At 36.2% G+C, this 20,288-nt stretch overlaps 2 protein-coding genes across 5 annotated transcripts; one reads left to right on the forward strand and one right to left on the reverse strand.

Moving 5' to 3' along the window:
• The first annotated feature begins 64 nt into the window (after positions 1-64).
• Positions 65-13,162, forward strand: LOC140801208 (E3 ubiquitin-protein ligase UPL3-like). 4 transcript variants are annotated; one of them, XM_073156209.1, is made up of 15 exons: positions 65-300; positions 775-891; positions 991-1,158; positions 1,237-1,398; positions 2,892-3,140; positions 3,232-3,353; positions 3,471-4,788; positions 5,900-7,417; positions 7,519-7,746; positions 7,838-7,945; positions 11,149-11,229; positions 11,320-11,388; positions 12,399-12,527; positions 12,622-12,744; positions 12,826-13,162. In XM_073156209.1, exons 1-15 carry the CDS (start codon positions 256-258, stop codon positions 12,889-12,891), a joined length of 4,503 nt encoding a protein of 1,500 aa, XP_073012310.1. In that variant the 5' UTR covers positions 65-255; the 3' UTR covers positions 12,892-13,162. The 4 variants fall into 4 exon arrangements, with proteins under 4 accessions (XP_073012310.1, XP_073012311.1, XP_073012312.1 ...); XM_073156210.1 differs by having other exon boundaries at positions 7,841-7,945; XM_073156211.1 differs by lacking the exons at positions 11,149-11,229; positions 11,320-11,388.
• A 932-nt stretch (positions 13,163-14,094) lies between these two features.
• Positions 14,095-20,208, reverse strand: LOC140800822 (beta-galactosidase 11-like). Its single transcript, XM_073155704.1, has 19 exons — positions 19,823-20,208; positions 19,088-19,183; positions 18,875-18,987; positions 18,717-18,783; positions 18,094-18,186; positions 17,863-18,006; positions 17,667-17,761; positions 17,427-17,532; positions 17,257-17,341; positions 17,058-17,176; positions 16,770-16,937; positions 16,494-16,675; positions 16,120-16,229; positions 15,875-15,984; positions 15,677-15,784; positions 15,482-15,583; positions 15,118-15,263; positions 14,635-14,983; positions 14,095-14,387 (listed from the first exon to the last, which is right to left on the reverse strand). Exons 1-19 carry the CDS (start codon positions 20,009-20,011, stop codon positions 14,259-14,261), a joined length of 2,511 nt encoding a protein of 836 aa, XP_073011805.1. The 5' UTR covers positions 20,012-20,208; the 3' UTR covers positions 14,095-14,258.
• Positions 20,209-20,288: the final 80 nt, after the last annotated feature.

The raw sequence follows: 20,288 nt of genomic DNA on the forward strand, positions 1-20,288 counted from the left end.
TCTTTTTTTTTTCTTTTGGGTTCTTGGTTAGTCGGTTTAATCTTTATCATAGTTCTCCGTAGATTTTACCAACTGGCCCTTAGGGAACTCATTTCTTGAGCTCCAGCTTTCTGGATTGTGGGAATTGTTCCTGCCACCACTAATCTTGGACGGTTCACAACTCATGGTTTTGTTTTATGATACTTATAGTCTCTGCTAGCTCTCCAGAAAATCTCAGACAAAGATCCCATATCTTGCTTGCATGCTGGTGCACTCATGGCAGTGCTTTCTCATTTCAGCTTTTTCTCCACAGGTGTACAGGTCAGGCTCTGATTAAGCTACACGTTTCTTGGTGTTCTTTTTAGAGTTTTTGACCAAACTAGTGATGTTACAATTTATATTTATCGAAATAGAGGTAGCCTCAAATAGATCTAATTTACTTTGACCTTAATAAAACACTAAATTAATCTATATTTTATCTCTAAACAAAAATACTAATCAATTAAGCGGTTTTGTCTAGTACTAAAATGCTGAGCTGATCAACGTTATATATATATAAATACTTTTTAACCTAATCTTTTAACAATTTAAAAAAATTGTCATAGTGGTAAATATATTGAACTAATTAGCATTTTTAAAAATACTGATTAGTTTAATATTTTTGTTAGGGCTACAATAAATTATATCTCATTTGATACTAAATTTGAGAGATAACAAAAAATAGAGTTCTAGTTTGGTCAAAAACTCGTTCTTTTTAAGAAAACTGATCTATGTCTCCTCGTTTTTGTTTCACAGAGAGATGCCTTGACTGTTGCGGTAAATATATGCATGAAAATTCCACCAAATGCAGCCGATTCTGTAATGGAAGCTGTTCCGTTGCTTACTGATCTTCTTCAGTACCATGATTCCCAAGTAAGATGGATATCCTTACCATATTTAAATATTATGTTTTCAATTATGGATACATGAGTTGCCATTTTCTTATTTTGTTGTACCTAATTATTACATCAGGTGCTTGAAAAAGTCTCTATTTGCTTAAATCATATTGCTGAGGCATTTGCCACATCTCCTGGTAAGTTAGATGAGCTGTGTACTCATGGAATGGTTACAGAAGCTGCACAGATGATATCCGTTGGTAGTTTAAGAGGACGTGCATCTCTCAGCAGCTCTACATACACGGTAGACAAGATATGATCTTGATTAACAGTCCTTTACATTTTTCGGTGATGCCAAGTATTATTGTGAAGACTATCTCAGGGTTTGATCCGGCTTCTGACGACTTTTGCCCGTGGATCTCCATTGGGAGCAAAAACTCTTCATCGCAGTAGAATCAGTGCCACTCTCAAAGAGATCCTTTTAGTTTCTGATGTTCTTAGTGACACATCAGTCCCAACTGCTTTGTCAAGGTCACCAGAGCAGGTGTTGTTTCTCTCTTCATCCTTGTTTCTCTATGTCTATATTTATCTTTTGGTCGCTGTAGTCTAAATTCCTGGTTAGAGTAATTTCACATTCAACCAAAGTGATTGTATGATTATTTTACAGTTTTCTGCTACTGGAGTTGAGTAAAAAATAATTTATCTTTCTATACATTTGCTTAGTTCCCATGGCTTGAGCAAGCGTGCTAGTGTCCAGAGTATCATCACTTTGATTCAATAATCTACCAAAAATATGTTTTTCGTTCCATTTTCATAAATTTTACCCTGGAGTTGTTACTATAAAAATTACAACTTTATGTTTTTTTTTTCTTTTGCTCATGTTGTTTCTTTAAGTTTTCTTTTTATGATCTTTAGTTAATCCTCTGTTCCATGCAAGCTAAAACAAACTTTTACTTGTTCCTGTCCTCCTGTCACTAGCATATTACATTTACTATCTTATTGAACCTCATATCCAGCTAAATCAACTCATGATGTTGTTTTCTAAAGCTAATACATTTGTGATGGAAAACTGGATTGGGTACTTTCTTTGATATCTTTGCTATAGTCTAATATCAAGAAATGAAAGGGTCTTTCATTGTCATGTTTCCTCCATCAATTATGGTGCAGGTGATTCCCTCATTTCCAATGTAATTTCCGTTGGATTGACTTTTTAGTTCACAAAAGTAACTAATTTTTTTTTCTTTTCCTTCCTCTTCTCTTTCTCGTCTTTTGCTTTTTCCTGCATCTTTGCAGATATAAGTACACTGTTATTGCATTTGACTAAGTTTTTCTTAATTTATTAATTGCTAACAAATTGGTGTTTGTTGTTTTGCTTCCATCTTAATGTAGGCGTTTTGCAGATGAGATACATATAACACTTGTTTTCTAGCTGTATTGATCTTTCTGGCTGCCAGCCATCTCATACCTTTTAATTATGTTGATGCATTTTGTACTTAAGTCATTTCGTATCAAGAATGTAGGTGTCAGAATTTAAATATAAAAAATATTATTCTCTGTCAGGTTAAGTTTTTAGAGTAGTCAATAACTCGAGATCATGAGTTTAAATCTTGCCATGTCAATTTTTCTCTAAAACTATAAAAGCTTCAATCATTTAGGTTAAATCCGCTTCTTGAATCTATTAAGATGCCTAAGTTCAGAAGTAAGGGGGACTGCTAGAATATAAAAAGTATGAAGACTATCATTTTCTACTAGCTTACGCTTTTGGAGTAATTAGTGATTTAACAATAGTAATTGCTTTATTATTTCCTTTTGTTGGCTAATGTTGTGCAGCAAAGTTGCTTCATTATTTGGAAGTCTTCTATCAGCATGAGCAGTATTACCTTTTCTATTGTTTAATAGAATATGAAAAATTGAATCTGATTTAATTTGATTATACCCTTACAAGATGCACATAGTTAGCTTAAATTCCTTAATGGTATTACAGTTGGCATTCTAAAAGATGTTGTAAATTTGACTAAATTCAGTTCCATTTGCTAGATTTACGAGATTGTGAACCTCACAAATGAGCTTCTTCCGTCTCTCCCTCAAGGAAGCATTTTACTTCCAATCTGGCATACCACTTCTCCAAAAAGATTAGTTAATAAGAAGTCCCCAGTCAGGATTCCTCGGGAGACAGATGAGACCAGTGATGTAAACAAACAGTCTTTAGTGTGCAATGAATTGTTGCGTGATGAACCTGAGCTTTTACAGCAGTTTGGAAATGACCTGCTTCCTGTTCTAACACAGGCCTGTGCTTTTAGGTTTTTTCAGCTAATGCTACTGCTCTCTGTCCTTTTAAAAGATGATCATCCTGACCTTTGCTATTGTCACCTATCAGATTTATGATGCCAGTATAAATGGCCAAGTTCGTTATAAATTGTTTTCCATTTTCGGAAAACTGATGTTCTTCGGCACATCTGATATGATTGAGTCTCTACCTAGTGTCATGAACATATCCAGGTACTGATACCCCTGTTCCTTGTTGGAGAATATTATTTTTACTTGTATTTCTTGCAGAAAATTATAGACTACTACATTTTATTTTCTGCGCCATTTCTTTCATACTTCCTGTTGCAGGTTCCTAGCAATTGTTTTAGCATCAAAGGATCCAAATGCCCTGATCCCTGCAATACAAATAGCTGGTATTCTCATGCAGAAGCTTCCTGGAACTTTTTCTAAGAAGTTGGTGAGAGAAGGGGTGATTCATGCTATCGGCACATTAAGGTGTTCAGATACTAGATTTCAGGCATCATCAAGGGAAAGGGATAGTGATTCTACATCTGGATCAAATAAGCATTTACTGCAATGTCAAAGCACTGGCTGCTCAAATGCAGAAGAAGATCCTGTTCCAGGATACGTAGGTTCACCTCCAACTTCTGTAGAAATTTTACACACTGAAGTCAGTGCATGTGCCAAGAATTTTATAGAGAAATACTTCCCTGCATATCCTCAGATGGCTGATGTTGATGTGACAGATGATCTCCTTTACTTGAAAATTCAATGTTCAGAATTAACTTTGGGTATGGAAGAGGCCAAGGACAATTTTCATGCTTTTGATTTCTCAGCTTATATTGAGAAACATTTGAATGATATTGTAACTGCGATGTTAAGAGTACTTAGCGAAGCTGGTGCATCTACCTTTGAGTTAGTTGAAAGCGGTATTGTCGCAGCTTTTCTGAAATACTTTACTTGCGGACAATTTGGAAATGACAATATGTCAGATGTTAACTTAATTGAACTTCGCCAGCAAGCTCTCAGAAGATATAGATCATTCATCCAAATTATGCTTCCTCAAGGTATAAGTGAACCTAGTAAACAACTGCCCATGACTATCTTGGTTCAAAAGCTTCAGCAAGCTTTATCTTCTGTTGAAAAATATTCCGTTTTGCTTACCTGTTCATCTAGCTATTCTTCTGCAAGTGCATCTCTCTCTGGTCTAAGTGCATTGTCACGTCCTATCAAGCTGCGCCTTTGTCGTGCAGAAGGTGAACAATCTATTCGTGATTATTCTTCAAACATTGTACTCACTGATCCTCTGGCAAGTCTAGCAGATGTGGAAGACTTTTTATGGCCAAAAGTACAGATGGGTGAATCTGATCATAAGCCTACTTTGTCAGCTGGAAATGCTGGTTTTGGAGCTGCAACTACTGTTACTAATGAAGCATCACAATCTAAACTTGCCTCTCTTCTTGTTAATGAATCAGTGATCATTCACGATGCAGTTATGGACTCTCAAGAGCAAAAATACAGCTCATCTATAAGAAACGATGAGTCTGTTCTTGAAAGAGTCAAAACTATCTCTGGAGCCGTTCACACAAGAAATGACGTGCCTGGAAGTGCATTCTCAAATCGAGACACACATTCAGAACATGCTAATGATAAATTAAGCTTCAAGGTTTGATTCCTTGGTTTCATTGAAACTTTAGATTTTCTTGCTTCATATATTGGAATCCAAATGTAAGATACTTATATTGATAGCTTCAATGAAGAGTTTCCTTTTTTGACTTTGTTTTTCATGCTCATGTTTTAAATATGATTTTGTCAATAAGTACTATTTTTGCTATTCTGACAATTTTTTTATGGATTCCAGTTTCAGTCAATCCCGATCCTAGCCGAAACTAACCCGTTGGTTGGTTTCAGCCAGGGGTATTAGCCGTATTAGTCAATATGCGAGCCGTTTCGGGTTGGGTTCGGCCATATCGGCTAATTCCGACCCGAAATGAGCTAGGAGGGTCGAATACTCCAGCTCTATCTCTCTTCCTGCTACTGTAGCGGCAGATTTTTGCTGCGGCAATTGCAGTAGAAGGAAGAGAAAGAGATAAAGAGTGAGGAAGAGAGAGAGAGAGGGGGGGATCGACAGTAAGAGGGAGTGGGAAGAAGAGAGAAGTAAAGGGAGAGAGAAGAAATAGAGAAAAAAAATAAAAATATATAGAAATATTCTTTTTGGTAGTAAAGAATTTGAGAAAAAGAGATAGGAAGGAAATCAAAGAATAAAGAAGAAAAAAATTAGAAAAAAATTGAGAGAGATAGGGTATTATTATTAAGTTTTTGGGCTTCATATATGAGTAATCTTTATTTTCTTATTTTCTTGTCATTTTTTTTAATTTTTAGAAATGTTTATGCATTTTAAAATAATATTATGAATTTTACGTAATTAAAAAATAGTTGGTCCAATATGAGCAATCAATACGGCCGATAAGTAATATTTTTTTGAACAGCCCATCCTGATCCTGATACCAAGTTTTGAAACCTTGGTTTTTTTTATGTCTTTATCAATCTAAGCTAACAGGTATATGATGTTACATATATATGTACATGTAAAGAAGGTTATGTTATACTCTAAATTTGAAATGATATCCTAATTAGCAGTGGAGAATTTGCCTTCTCATCGAGTAATCCTGCCACTCTAACTGCGTAAATATGCATAGTGTTTATCTTAGAGAATTACAATGTGTTTTTTCTGTTCTGAATCTCCTGATGGATGCAAATATTTATCTAATTTTCAGGTGCTGGGAAGTAATTCTTGTCTTGTTGATTTACCAGAAAAGGCACATGATGTGAACTTGAGAGATTCAGCTGATGATGATACAATTACTTATTTGGTTGATACAAACAAGGGACAACCATCCTCTGGTTGTAGTAAAATGATTTCCTCATTCCCAGCTGCAAATCTTGGTGATTTTAGTTCAAGTGGTGACATCTCTGCTACTGTAGCTGCAACTGATAGAGAAATCATAGGAGGCCAAGATCGATTTGGGCTCCTGCAGGGTACTAGTGTAAATGGCTCCTATAATATGCTCAGATTTTCATTAGGTGGGAAACAACTGAGCAAGAAACTAACAGTATACCATGCCATCAGCAGCGAACATATTCTTGATGACCAAGGTGAAAAGTATTATGGATCTGTCCGAGTAGTTGATAACAGCCAACTATGGAATGAGATATTCACCATAACATATGAAAAGGCAAATAGCCAGGTCCACAGGGCTTCTCCAGTAGATTCATCAAACGAGTCTGATAAATGTTTTAGAGGCGACGCAAAGGTTCAACATGAGTTACTTCTTGATAGCATTTTGCAAGGGAAGCTTCTGTGTGATATTGAAAAATCTGAACCCACCTATAGTATATTGGCATTATTGCATATACTGGAGGGTCTGAATCAGCATTCTCCTCGTCTAAGAGCACAAGCAGTTTCTAATGATGTTGTTGTGGGGAAGATTACTAGTCTTGCTGAAGAGCATAAAACTAATTCCAGAGTCCCATTGGAAGAGTTCATCAATAGTAGGCTAACTCACAAACTGAATTGGCAGATTCAGGATGCTTTTGCACTGTGCACTGGATTTCTCCCACCATGGTGCAATCAGTTGGTTAAGGCATGCCCTTTTCTATTTCCCTTTGAAACAAGGAGACAATATTTCTATTCCACTACCTTTGGACTCACCCATGCCTGGCATCATCTACGACGACAGAAAAGAGCTGATAGTGATATCCATCGTTTTGAAAATGTAGCAAATATTGCCAAATTTCGGCACCAGAAAGTTAGGATATCTAGAAACCATATCTTGAGTTCTGCTGGCAAAGTTATGGAACTGTTTGCGGGTCAACAGGCTGCTCTTGAAGTAGAATACTTTGGCGAGGTTGGCACTGGATTGGGCCCAACCCTGGAATTTTATACACTCTTGAGTCATGAGTTGCAAACAGCTGAACTTGGCTTGTGGAGGTCAAATTTTTTTATAGTTAGTTCTGTTACACAAAACACTGGGGGTGAAATTGATGAGCATAGTGCTTCTGATGCAAAGAAAAATGGAACAGATTATTCTGTTGGAAAAAGTTTCGTACAAGCTCCTCTTGGCTTGTTTCCGCGCCCTTGGCCTGCTAACTCAGATGCTTCTAGAGGTAGCCAATTTGTTGAAACTCTCAACTATTTCTGTCTGGTTGGTCAAGTTATAGCAAAGGCCCTGAAAGATGGACGCCGTGTGGACCTGCCGTTCTCACTGGCTTTTTATAAAATTATTCTCGGTCAGGTAAGTTGGTATTATCTTATTGCATGCTTTAATTTAGCTTTTATCTTTTGATATTCTCTAAATAATGTAGGCTCATTGCTATAGATATTCTTCTGTTTTAGGAGCTTGATTTGTATGACATTCTTTCCTTTGATGCCGAATTTGGGAAGAATTTGCAAGAAATGCAAGATATTTTCTGCCGTAAACAATTTGTAGATGCAATGGCTGATGATAATCAAAAGTCAATTGCTGATCTACATTTCCACGGAGTTCCCATAGAAGATCTGCATTTAGATTTCACACTTCCTGGCTATCCTGATTATTTTCTCAAAGAAGAAGGAAACACAATGGTATTTTCACCAAGAATCTCCATCAGCTTTCGTATTATGTTGGTACACAATGATGCTTATCTTTGGAGGCTCTTATCTTTGGAGGCTTTAGCAGGTTAACATTAACAACTTGGAGGAGTATATATCCTTGGTTGTGGATGCGACTGTCAGGACTGGAGTTATGCGGCAAATACAAGCATTTAAAGCAGGTTTTAACCAGGTGAATTTCAATTTTTCTGTTCTTCAAATGCCACTAAATATTTTCAGGAATCTGGTTAACTTCTGAAACTAGGGTAGATCATTTCTGACTCTGTCAATTGTTTAATGCTCTCAACTGATTGAGCTTTGTCCTGGTAGATACACTCTTTTGAACTAAGTTCATGCCTTCTAAATCCACGTTTTAGAAGTTTCTTCTGACTGTTTAGATCCAATAGCCAACATATGATTAGTGAACTACCCTTTTGAAGGTACTTGAGTAACTTTGTTGTCTTCTTAGGAACTGTTTCACATCTTGTTTTATTTTACTTATTTGACTCTCTTCTAATTGGAGAAATTTTTTCAGTATAAAACTTGTTGAAAATGATATGGAAGTCTTTCTAGAGGCTAAGGATGGCTTAGACTTAAAAAATAACTTACAAGATGATGAGAGAAAAATCATGCTTTCAACTTGATTCAGTTTTTGCAATAGAATAGACTTCTAAGCAAATCTAATAAGACATGAAGGGCTTGAAAATGGAATTGAAGATCAGGTTCTAGGCTTCATAGAATCTTAAAAATGTTCCAGAAACTCGTCTAATTATATAGTTTGCTCTATCTTTAGCCTTCTGATCAACTATGATCCTTGACTAGTAAGGAAAGCGAGCTTTGTATACCACTGAGTTCTTAATGATTATAAGTTGGTGTTCTAAATGAATGTAGAGTACTATGTGAATGTTTGGAGGATGAGCAAGCAAAAGAGGAAACTAATAGATTGGATATAAATTCTGGAGTTAAAGGAGAGGATAGGTTGAAGATATCATTCCATCACATGAATTTGCATCCTAGGAGGAAATTAATAAACTCTACTTTGTTTGGTGAATTTGCATGCACGTATTAGTGTAATCTGAGTTGACTGAAGCTAAATGTTCTTGGCCTTAGTGTTGCTAGCTCGCAGCGACAGGAGACACTTATGATCCATTTAAGTAGCATTACCCACATGATTTTTGTTCGCCATTCAATTCCTGTGAAAAATCATAGGCAACCATATATTCTGGCAACGTTTTACAGACTTGTGTAGTTGTCTCACCAATCCTTTTGAAAAGAGGAAATAAAGAGTCATCAATAAACCACCCAAGGCAGAGTGCATAAATTGTTTGCTAATGCTGATTTAGCATAGGTTGAAATTCAGTGTTTTTTTATTAGATTCCTAATTCTTGGATCTCCAAGTAGTTCGTTTAATCAATAGAGGTGCAATAAGCTAGAGGTTAACCCCTTTTTGTTGGTAATTCAATTCATGCACCAAGAGAAAGACAAACAATACAGAAATTTTCTTTTATTCCATAATTTTTTGGAGTACGTACAAATCATTTTCTGGTTCTACTATAGTGTCATTGCACAGCACTATTGTAGCCATAAAGAACTTTGCTATCTTCGTAGAAGAGTTCAAGTGGAAGCCAAATAGCTAGAAAGTCGAATTGTTTTTTCAAGAGTCTTACCTTTGCCATTTTCTATTTCCCTAGAAAGGTAACCTCTTTGGCACAACTATAGTAGCAAGTGGGTTGAACTCATTTTATCCTATGTCCAGGCCGAGCCTTAAGCCTATGTTTAGTTTGAGGCCAGAGCTACTCTCTGAACTTGGCTAGGGACTCGTTACTGTATTTAGTAATTAAACATAATTTATCCCTAACCAAATTTACTCCCAAATAGAAGGGAGAGAATAAAATTGAATTCAAATTACATTACAAATTTACTCCTAAAATAGTTTTTATTTATATTTTATAAATTTAATAGTAATATTTTGGTACTATTTACATGACATACCCTTAATTTCATAAAAAATAAATATTTTTCACTTTTTATGTCACATCAAAGTAATAATGGTATCTCTATTAGAATTTTTTTTCTCATATATCCTTAATTTTCCTCCAAAATAAACACCTTTTCCTCTAATTTTTTTTAAACACTTACTAAATCCATAATAGCCTATTTCTTAACAAAAAAATGTAACATTGCACATGTGCTTATAACCCCGCAAACGTAAAAAAAAATGTTAACATTAGTAGTTGCGGGCTTACAACTGCAGAAAACACACGAGCCCATACCAAAATAAAAAATACAAAAATAACGATAACCTTAGTGCATATAGGTTTACAAGTTATGAAATACGGATATGGAATATGGGGATATGGAGATACGGATATGGGAATATGACAAATTCCTAAAAGTAATATACAGATACACCAATAAATAAATAAATTAATATATTTTTAATATGTTGTCAACTAATATAATATATAGTAAAAAATGATTATATCCCAGAAATGATAAGATTAAAGGAAAGAAAGCTACAGATGTAGTATCTATATGCCTAAAACTTAAGAATTATATTATAACAAAAATTGATATGAAATTTAATATTAGTGAAACAATGAAATCTAATTCAACTATTAATCTACAATTAATTTAGATTTTTAAATGGCTTTCAAGTTATATATTATTTCATTATCAAATAAACAAAGCCTTACATATAAGAATGATTGGATAATCATATATGTCTTATATCATCTGTTAGCTAAAAAAACAAATTGGATAATCAAGAAATGCATCAGAGCCATATCCTGCCGTATTGGAGCCGTATCAGATATTAAAAGTAATTTTTTTTTTAATTCAGATACTCCTCTAGTCGTATCTAATACGTATCGGACAGTCCAATATGCATCGAATACTGGTACAAAAAGGTATATGAAGTATCCGTGTTCCATACTTATAAGTCTTAACATTGCAACCATGCGGACTTAAGGCTTGCAAGTCCACAATCAGTTTGATTTATTTCGAAAAGGAAAAAAGAAACTATCATTTGAAAACAAAAATTTAATAATAATATTTTGGTAATAACATACCTCAAAGTCAAAGGATCAAATGGTATTTTGGTCTAGTTTATAACTTTATATATCATCAATTCCCCCCAAAACACTAATTTTTTTTATTTTTTTCATGTCACATCAAAAGTAATAATTATAATCTTAGTTTAGTTCATAACCAAAAACCTAATATTCTTAAATTAATTTAAGGTACCTAAAATGAGACTAAGAAAATGAGTGTAGCTAACCGCATTCAGATCTTAGACTCAAACCAAATGGAGCCTTAAGGTCCTATTATTTTGTTTAGACTCTAATGTTTAGTTCTTCTAGCTCTAATGGTCCTCTTTTGGAAAAATAATAACAGGTTTTTGACATCTCATCTCTGCAAATATTTTCCCCACATGAACTGGATTCCTTACTTTGTGGTCCAGAAGGACTGTGGGAGGTAATTCTCTAAATTTATGTCAAATATATTTTTTTGTGTATTCTTCAGTTGTTTCAGAATTAGAAGCTAATTTTGTGCTGTTTTCTGCAGCCTGGTTCGTTTGTTGAGCATATAAAGTTTGATCATGGATACACAGCAGAAAGTCCTGCAATTGTCAATGTATCTACCTCCTTAATTTGAAATGGTTTTTTTTTCATGTAAAACCTAAATTTGCAGAAATTGTGGAAGGATTGCTGCCTTTTCATAATTTCTAACACAATCCTGATTAGGAAAAATCCCCTCAATGCCCTCACAGTTAGGATTTGTCACTGAAAGAAAAATGACTGGTTAAGTAATATGATTTCAGTTCTTCATATAGCTCTTTCTTGCAAAGTTTTCAAATTGACACCCATATAATTTCAATATTCAATGAGAGTGTTTGCAAAAATATTAGCACAACTCTGGACTGGGAATATCTTCAGGCTGAGATACAAAGAACATTATTAACTATTAAGTGCACTATCAGAGTAAGATTATGGAAATATTATGAACTCACATTTGATTTGTACAATTCTTTATCTTTTCCTCGTCCTTTCTGTTTCTTCCATTTTTTCCACTAGTTGAAACTGGAAGGAAATTTCTATTATTGATGAAACTCCTAGATTTGGCAAGGAAGGTAAGCAACCGAGGAGAGTCTAGTTGCTAGCATATGATTAGGTAAAGTATTTTTAACTCATTTTATTTCAACAGATTTCCTGTAACATTTTACCTGATTATTTTGAACTATGCTAGATGATGACTTGATGGAAGCGTCTATCAGAAACTAGCAATATGATATGGTTTTTGTTTAACAGTTTTGTTACAATGGTAGGTTGTATGCAAATTTACTGAGAGAGAAGGGGCTATAGCATATAACCTTACATAACTTGCCTGTTATTTCTTCTAAATGGAATTTGCTGGTGAGGGCTTTTTGAAGTCTTTTGTTATAATAATTGTTTCTAGTATTGTGCTGCAAATAGATATAGCATTATGAGCTTATTGCACAATTCATGATAAAATATAAAAGTTTGCAAGCAAATGTCCCAACAGAGAGTATTTTTCCACACAGTTTTCATATTGCTGATTGCCTACTTTCCTTTTTCCTTTCTTTTTCCATCTGCAAGCATTAAACAATCTCATTTGTTATTCAGCTACTTGAGATACTGGGCAATTTCACCTTGTATCAGCAGCGTGCGTTTTGCCAGTTTGTGACTGGTGCCCCAAGATTTCCACCTGGTGGTCTTGCAGCATTAGACCCAAAGTTAACCGTTGTGAAAAAAGTACACAATTTTATCTTTGTATATCAAAAGTTTATCTGGTTCTTTTTGGTGCTCAATCTGATTGCCACTATCTCCAATTTAATCTGCTTGGCAGCTTCCTTCAGTGGTGTCAAACACCCCATCTGGTGGGGCCAGGGCATCTATATCAGTTGATGACGATCTGCCTAGTGTAATGACTTGTGCCAATTACCTCAAACTTCCTCCCTATTCAACCAAGGTTCGCCATATTATTGCTACAAGTTCTTTCAGAATTTTCCTTTTCCTTCAAGAAATTTTCACAATCTTTTTTGTCTTGCAGGACATCATGTACAAGAAACTGCTTTATGCCATTAATGAAGGCCAGGGATCATTTGATTTGTCGTGAGATCAAAATACTCACCAATACTCTACAGTTCCTTCTACACTGTATAGTTAAGCTGTGCTATGGGCTTACCAGTATTTGGTCAAGCCTTTGTGCTGCTTTTGTTCATTCTTACTCCTGCAACTGTCTAATATCGGAATCCTCCAAATGCTGTCAGTTTTGACATTTTGCTGCCAAGCCCTGACATGTATTGGTGGGTTTTGTCGCAGGCAATATTCCTGTGGATCATGTACATTCTTCATCTTGTGGTAAATTTTGTTCTTTTTGTTTCAAAGTTTCACTGTTAAAAATAAAATTCTCAAAAATCACTGCGGGAACTTCTGAAGGGGAAACACAACTCCAGTAAAGATTGTTAACTGCGATATCGCATGATGTGTTGATTTATACTAACATTAGATGCTATATGAATCATTTGGTGTTGTTCCAGCTTTATTGCACAGATTATGGCTATACTTGTTCTATCTACCTAGGTGACTGCAAACTCGCAAGCCAAATTATGTTTATATTATATCTCTTCATGATTTCTTGCATCCTGTTTCTCGGATGGTATATCTAAAGGAGAGGATGTTTGTGCAACCAAAATAGTTCGTGTGTCCAACGTCCCATTTCCTCACGGGGCTTTCTTTATGCTTAATGGATTTTCAGATTTTGTTAAAGACTGTTGGGCGATAAAGGCACTGACTACTTTTTTGGCTCAATCACTTGTAGCAGAATCTAACTTTCAACCTGTTAGGGTATTATTGTAGTCAAATCATCATTACTTCGGCAAGTTCCAGGTTATGGGATTACAGGCTTCAATCAGTAATTGAAATCTTATGATTATTTGATCCCACTTTAGCTGTGTGAATGAACTATTTTTTGGAGCTCTGTAATGAAAAAGAAAACCAAGTGTACATCAAAAGCCCAGAAACCAAACTTGCATTCTGCCAACTTTCAATCGATCTAGAGATCTTTCTAAAGAAAACTTAGATGATATGAAGTTGTAAAGGTCATTGAGATTAAGATCAACTTCTACTCAGTCCTTATAAGAACGCAGAGTGCCATTTTAGCATAAATCCATCGAACAAGTAAGACAAAGAATCTGATGAGTTTGTACAATCACAACTATGATGCAGCAAACGCTTACTTTATAGTCTGGATAGAGTTGCAAAGGAGATTTAATTAATCAAATTCAAAGAACTTCCTACTCAACAAAATAGGAAACACTTTCTTGAAACAAATAGATATCTCTTTTCACCTATTATCATCACATAACTCAAACCCGACCGAGATCGTCTTTCTAGTCATCACAGGTATTACATCTCAGTAAGATTCCTGGAAAAAGAATTAAAGAAGAAAACAGTCCAAAAACTCAGCAAGTAGTGATGCAATCACTGCTTCTTCTTCCGTGAACATTTAGCTTGAACTGCGAGAGTGCTCGTCGTCCCGGGACACTCGATATCCGCGCCGTAGGCATCATGCGAGACTGGTAATTCGCAGGATTTTTTTCCCAAGCACAGCTGCTCAGTAAAAGAGAGAGAAAAGAGAGGGAAAACTAAGTTAATTGACGTTTAAATTAACTACTATTTGAAAAATATCATCCTATCATTTATGTCTACTTAAATCACCTATTCTTAATTAAGAAAGGACTTCGAAAGCTATCTAATATCACCCGATATCATAGTACAAGAAAAGAAAACAATTATAACATGCATCTATAATTATTGCTGAACGTTGACAAAAGTAGCAGTATACAACGGAAGTGACCTTCTCAGCGATGTCCTTGGCCTGCGGTGCGTGGCAAGTCCCCGCCCTGAAGCTACCACAGACGCCCATGGGGTTGCCGTAGCTGGCGAAGACGATCTTGTTGATGACCTTGTCGTCCGGGCACTTGAGAGTGGCCTGCGGCTTGACATCCTCCCCGCCGACGGCCTTGATCTGGCTGTTCTGCCTCGCCCACGACTTGATGTGCGCGGGGTTGAACTCGGAGACGAAGGTGCAGATGTTGTCCCTCTTCACACTCGTGATCACTATGTCCTCCGGCTTCCCGCCGTGCTCCTCGAAGATCACCAGCAGGTTGTTGCTGGACTTCAAGAAGGCCCGGGGGACGTGGTACCTGCACCATCGATTAGAAGAATCTTGAGAAGGCGAGGGTTATTTCTTTAGCATGTACACCCCTCAAGGCTACTTATCTATAGAATTTGATGTTCTAATTGGTATTTGAGAGGCAAATATGAAGCTCTAACTTACATTGATTGAGAAGGCTTTCCGAGAGGATTGAGATAGGATACCCAGTAACGGCCGATGCATTCGCCGTTGACCCATGCCAGGCCTTTCCCCATGCTGCTCATATCCAGAGCAATGGGGTCATCTCCATTAGGAGCATCGAAGTATCTCTGAGATGATAAAAAACCAAGTGTATTCATGTATCAGACTATATATCAGTAGTTGTTGCTCTTCAGAAATCAATGCTGCTCTTTCTAAGACTACTGTGAGATTAATGGAGATCTTAGCCAATGAGTTGTTTGATCCTATAGTCATTTATAAGTAACCTTAGCACTATGAATCTTGTGTTGTTTTCATCTGCTATGAGATTGGGATCAATTTCAGATACCTTGTACCAGGTAACTGGAGTGGCACTAGTAGCCTTAGTCCATTGAACATGGCTTGATCCTTCTTCATTGTAAATTCCTAACTTCTCTCCAACCAATCCAACCTGTGGAATATTAAGTTGTTTGCCACGTATATGATTGATTCAATTAGTAGTGTAACTAAGAGGAGCAAGTACTGGATGATTGATTGCAAATACCTGATGACCCCAACGATTGGCAGACAAGTCCAGAGTCCCTGTGTTCAGACCTTGGATTGCGACGGTATGAACACCAGCCGTTCGAAGTTCCATGTAAGCTCCGCTATCCTACACGCGAGAAGAAATTAGAGATATTACGATGACTCAGTGATCAAAGAGGAGATGAATAGAAAAGGAACACAGTTCTGATTCTATTACCGGTAAACCGACTGTCAAGCCCAAGAGAGAGATGTTGTTAGTTCCTGCTTGTAGATCCATGGGCTTCTGGAAGACGAAACTTTTGTCAATATTTGTTCCATGTCCAGTTCCTGCAAAGTGCCATATTAGGATCAGCATATTCATTATGCTTGGCAACGAGTTCATTCGCCGCTAAATTGAAAGATAGCTATGTCAATTAAGTTAACATCTGAAATATATGAGAAATATGAGGATAACAGAGTTACCTATGTAAATTCCATTGACAAAGGCATGCATGACATGGCCAAGGTTGGAGACCTGAAGCACTGGCCTGATGTCATGTCTCATTGGTAAATCATCATCCTCTAGATCGAAGCTGCATTTAGTGGAGGAAAATAACAACCACTAACAACTTAATGTCACTAAACTCATAAAACAAAAGGCCACAATATTGAAATATCAAAGTTGAATTAGAAGGTCCACCATGAAATTTACCAGATAATATTCACATCTGTAATGAATTCATTTCAATAAAGTTGAGTAAAGTTCTCCAAACTTGACTATTTCTATTACCATGCTCATAAAATTAAGCAGGAGCAAGCATCACATCTTCATGTTAAAAGGAATTCCTAGTTCTTACCTGGTGGAATACCAGAGATAGTCTGTGGTGTCCTTAGTCATGTTAAATAGCTCCAAGGGCTCTTCTGCAGTGATAGAAGTTTCATGGAACTCCGGGATGTGATCTTGATACATTAGCCAAGCATTGTTCTTTTGGGTCTCTTTCGCTACAACGAATGTCCTTGAGTTGTGTTGAGCATTCACCTGTCTCATATACACAAACGAATTACTAATCTGTTCTTTATCTATCAATCTCTGACATTTTACAGTTACAATATGATTGAATGTCAAATTTTACCCTCTGTGTATTGTAGACCACAGTCTTGCAATCAGGGAGAATACTGATGGAGTGGCGAGGCAAGTAGTAATTTACACCTCTAAAATTCACACTGCCATCTATTCTTGCATTATGGTTAGAGAGGAAAGCAACACAAACATTTTCATTTGGCTTCTCATACACCCTTGCCTGAAAGCATTACAAGATCACAATCATTTTTAAGTAATAAACTTACACAAAATGTCCATAATCAGCTACTGAAATATACTAACGATGATTTCGTTAATAACCAAGGTTGTAATTTATTACCTCATATCCATGACCCAGCTCTTCGACAGAGTATGATCCCCAAAGCAATCCTTTTCTGCACAACTTCAACGCATGATGCAAATCACGCAGATGCCCCCATTTAGGCTCTTTCTTCAGGCCTGAATTAGGTGAATGGTCATAAGAAAAAGCTATGTATGATGTAATTTATATTCATCAATCATGGTTACATGGATCTAACCATATTCGTCGAGAGGGGCTTCATCGTAGTATCTGGTCATCACGAAAGAAGAACCTGTCCTTCCAAAGTTGGTTCCACCGTAATACTGAGTGGAGAATTGAACAAAGAATATGTTAAGAAATCACTCATTTTCCTTGTATCTCTCCTTCAATCTTATGTTTACTTAATACCATGTAGTAGTTTGTCAGTGTGCCGTTCTTTGAGAAGAAGCGCGCAACGGAGAACGCAAGATCCTCAGCTGATCTTTGAGATGGTGGATCACCAAAAACTCTGTACCTGACTTCCCCAAAAAATTTCTTTAACTACAACATGATCTCAATACAATAAGCCATATGCTTAATTATTATTGTTCTAAAAGTCCAAAACTACTCTCCATTCTATCTTTTGATCCAAAAAATTTGTGTACTTACTGAGCAGTCCAGTTCTCAGTCCAAAGGATTGGCTTGGTTGGATGATTAGGGCCAGAAAAAGTATCACCACAGTTCCTCCCATTGCATGCATTAATCTAAGCACCAACGCATAATTGCAGTTCAATTTTGGATCAAGAAATAAGTAAACAAACATAATTATCACTAAATGCTGCAATTAATTAACCACAGAGCTCACCACTGGACCAGGGGCATCCTTTTGCTTGCACATCACCCATGGAACTCCAGTGTCCAAATTCACGGCCATGTTTCCAGCCCATTGCACATACCTTGTGCCAGCTTCTTTGTATACCAGTGCTACATTGTTGTATTCGTTCTCAATCTATTGATGATCAAATTTAGAGTATAATTAACAACAAGGCATGCATGCAAGAGACCATTGGAAATGCAACGAAGAGTTGAAGCATACCTGGGATAGAATGATGGGACCCCCTTGAGAAGCAAATAGCTTCTCATCCTTCATCTTTTGCGCAATCATCTTGACAAACTTCTTCATATAATGCTGCAGCCATTGCATGAAAGGGATGCAATTTATGGGGGAAAATGTAATTTGCAATTTGCAGACTTGCTATAGTTCAAAATTTTTAACTATTCCTAAATCAAATCATGAATTTAGTTTCTACATAAATAATATTAAACCGGTAAAAATGCTACGGATAGTTTAGTCATTTAGTAATTTATTTTTAGCGTAAAATATTGGCACCAACGAACTACATTGATCCCAGCATTTGCACCATTAGCTTCTATATTTTTTATTATATCTTTATTATCTAAAATAAGATTAATATTATTTTAAAAAATTATTAAATTATATATAACTTTGTTTCTATTAACTATGATATAATCAAATATGATAAAAAAAACCGTAGCATTTCTGTTTAAATGAAACTATAAAGAGGTAAAATGATATAAATAAAATTCTACGGAATAAAATAAATTCAGGCCTAGCGGGATAAAATATAATTCTTCCTTTAAAATATTATGGGCAATTTAAAATTAGGCCAAATAATAAAGGGAATAAAATGTAATCACCTTGAAGGGTTGGTTATCAGTCCTGAAGGCGATGCCTGGGATCTCCCTGAGCCAGTACGGGAAACCTCTGAAGCCATTACAACATTAAACTAGTGAGCAAAAATTAATGACACCACCATCATCAATATAGAGGGCTAAAATGAAAAATTGGCACCCACCCATGGTTCCATTCTGCCTCTATGAAGGGGCCAATTCGGAGAGTGGCATACATCCCAAGCTTTTGGATCAATTTGATGAATTTTACCAAATCATACCTTCCCTCGAAGTTGTACTACAAAATTTGATTATTGAAATTTGAATACAAAATTATGAGAAGAGGAAATAAACAATAATAATTAAAAGTTCTACAACAAAATAAATAAAAAGATTACCTGTCCCTGGACAGGCTCGTGGATGTTCCAAAACACGTATGTTTGGATTACATTTAATCCACCTTGCTTTGCTTTTTGGAGGAGTTTTGGCCACATCTAATCCAACATGCAACCATTCGACGTTACCATCAAAAGTTTATGTAATTTTTGTAAAAATATGGGCCTTTTGGTATATTTCCACCTATGCTCTCGGTATATTCTATTTTTGACTAAAATGATCTTCTTCCGTGCAAAAGACATTGAAGGGATTAGTGTAAAAAAGAAGAAGAGATAAGTAAGATTTTTTTTCTTTTTTTTTAATACCTTAAGTATAATAAGAGTATGTATCACTGTAAATTATATTATTTTATCTCTATACCATGATGCATCTTATCGATAGACTGACAATTTGATGTGCCAGAAGTAAAAAAAATACTCAACTCAACTGAAATTGAATAGCAATAAAGATTTAAGCCTCAAAATTATTTTAAGTTAAATTTATTCTAACCATAAACTATTTAGAGAATAATTATTTTATAACAACTGAAATATCTCAAATACTCTCAGCAAAGTGGTGGTCCACTAAACCGAGTAACGGTTATGGACCGGTGTGTGGATGTTCGTTATGGAATAAAAGTAAATATAGGGGTTGAATGGAAAAAAAAATTCCCTTAGTATTATAAAGCAAATAACAGGGTTATTTCTATAATTTCCAGTCGTCTTGGTATTCATTTCATTTCTCTTGCTAAATATTACCTCAGGTGGGCTTCGAGGGTAATGGATCGAGCCGGAGAACAGCAGCTCTCTCTTCCCATCTATGATCAGCGACCGCCCGTCGTACGTCACGTTGCCGGCATCCGCTCCACGATCCGCCACGAAGCCCGCAAGCACCGCGGCGAAGACGAGAGCTCTCACTACGTTCATGGGCGACACCGTCGCCATCATCTGAACTCGATATATTCAATGAGTTTTGCGTTAGGATTAGAAATGACGATCGATCGAGGAGAAGAAGAAGAAGAGGAGGAGGTTTTTCTTTTCTTTCTTTTTTTAATTTTTATTTAGCAGTTGGCATACTCGTCCTCGAGTGGGAGAGGACGAGGGCGATGGAGGAGGAGGTGGCCTCTAAGACGAGGGCGGATTAGGAGGAGCTTAAAGCAAGGAGGGACGGAGAAGAGGAAAGCTATTATGGGTGGAGGAACGGGAAAGGAGGGAAAGCTATTAT

Source organism: Typha latifolia, chromosome 14, assembly GCF_019914945.1.
Source record: "Typha latifolia isolate L0001 chromosome 14, TyphaL0001v2, whole genome shotgun sequence".
NCBI lineage: Eukaryota > Viridiplantae > Streptophyta > Magnoliopsida > Poales > Typhaceae > Typha > Typha latifolia.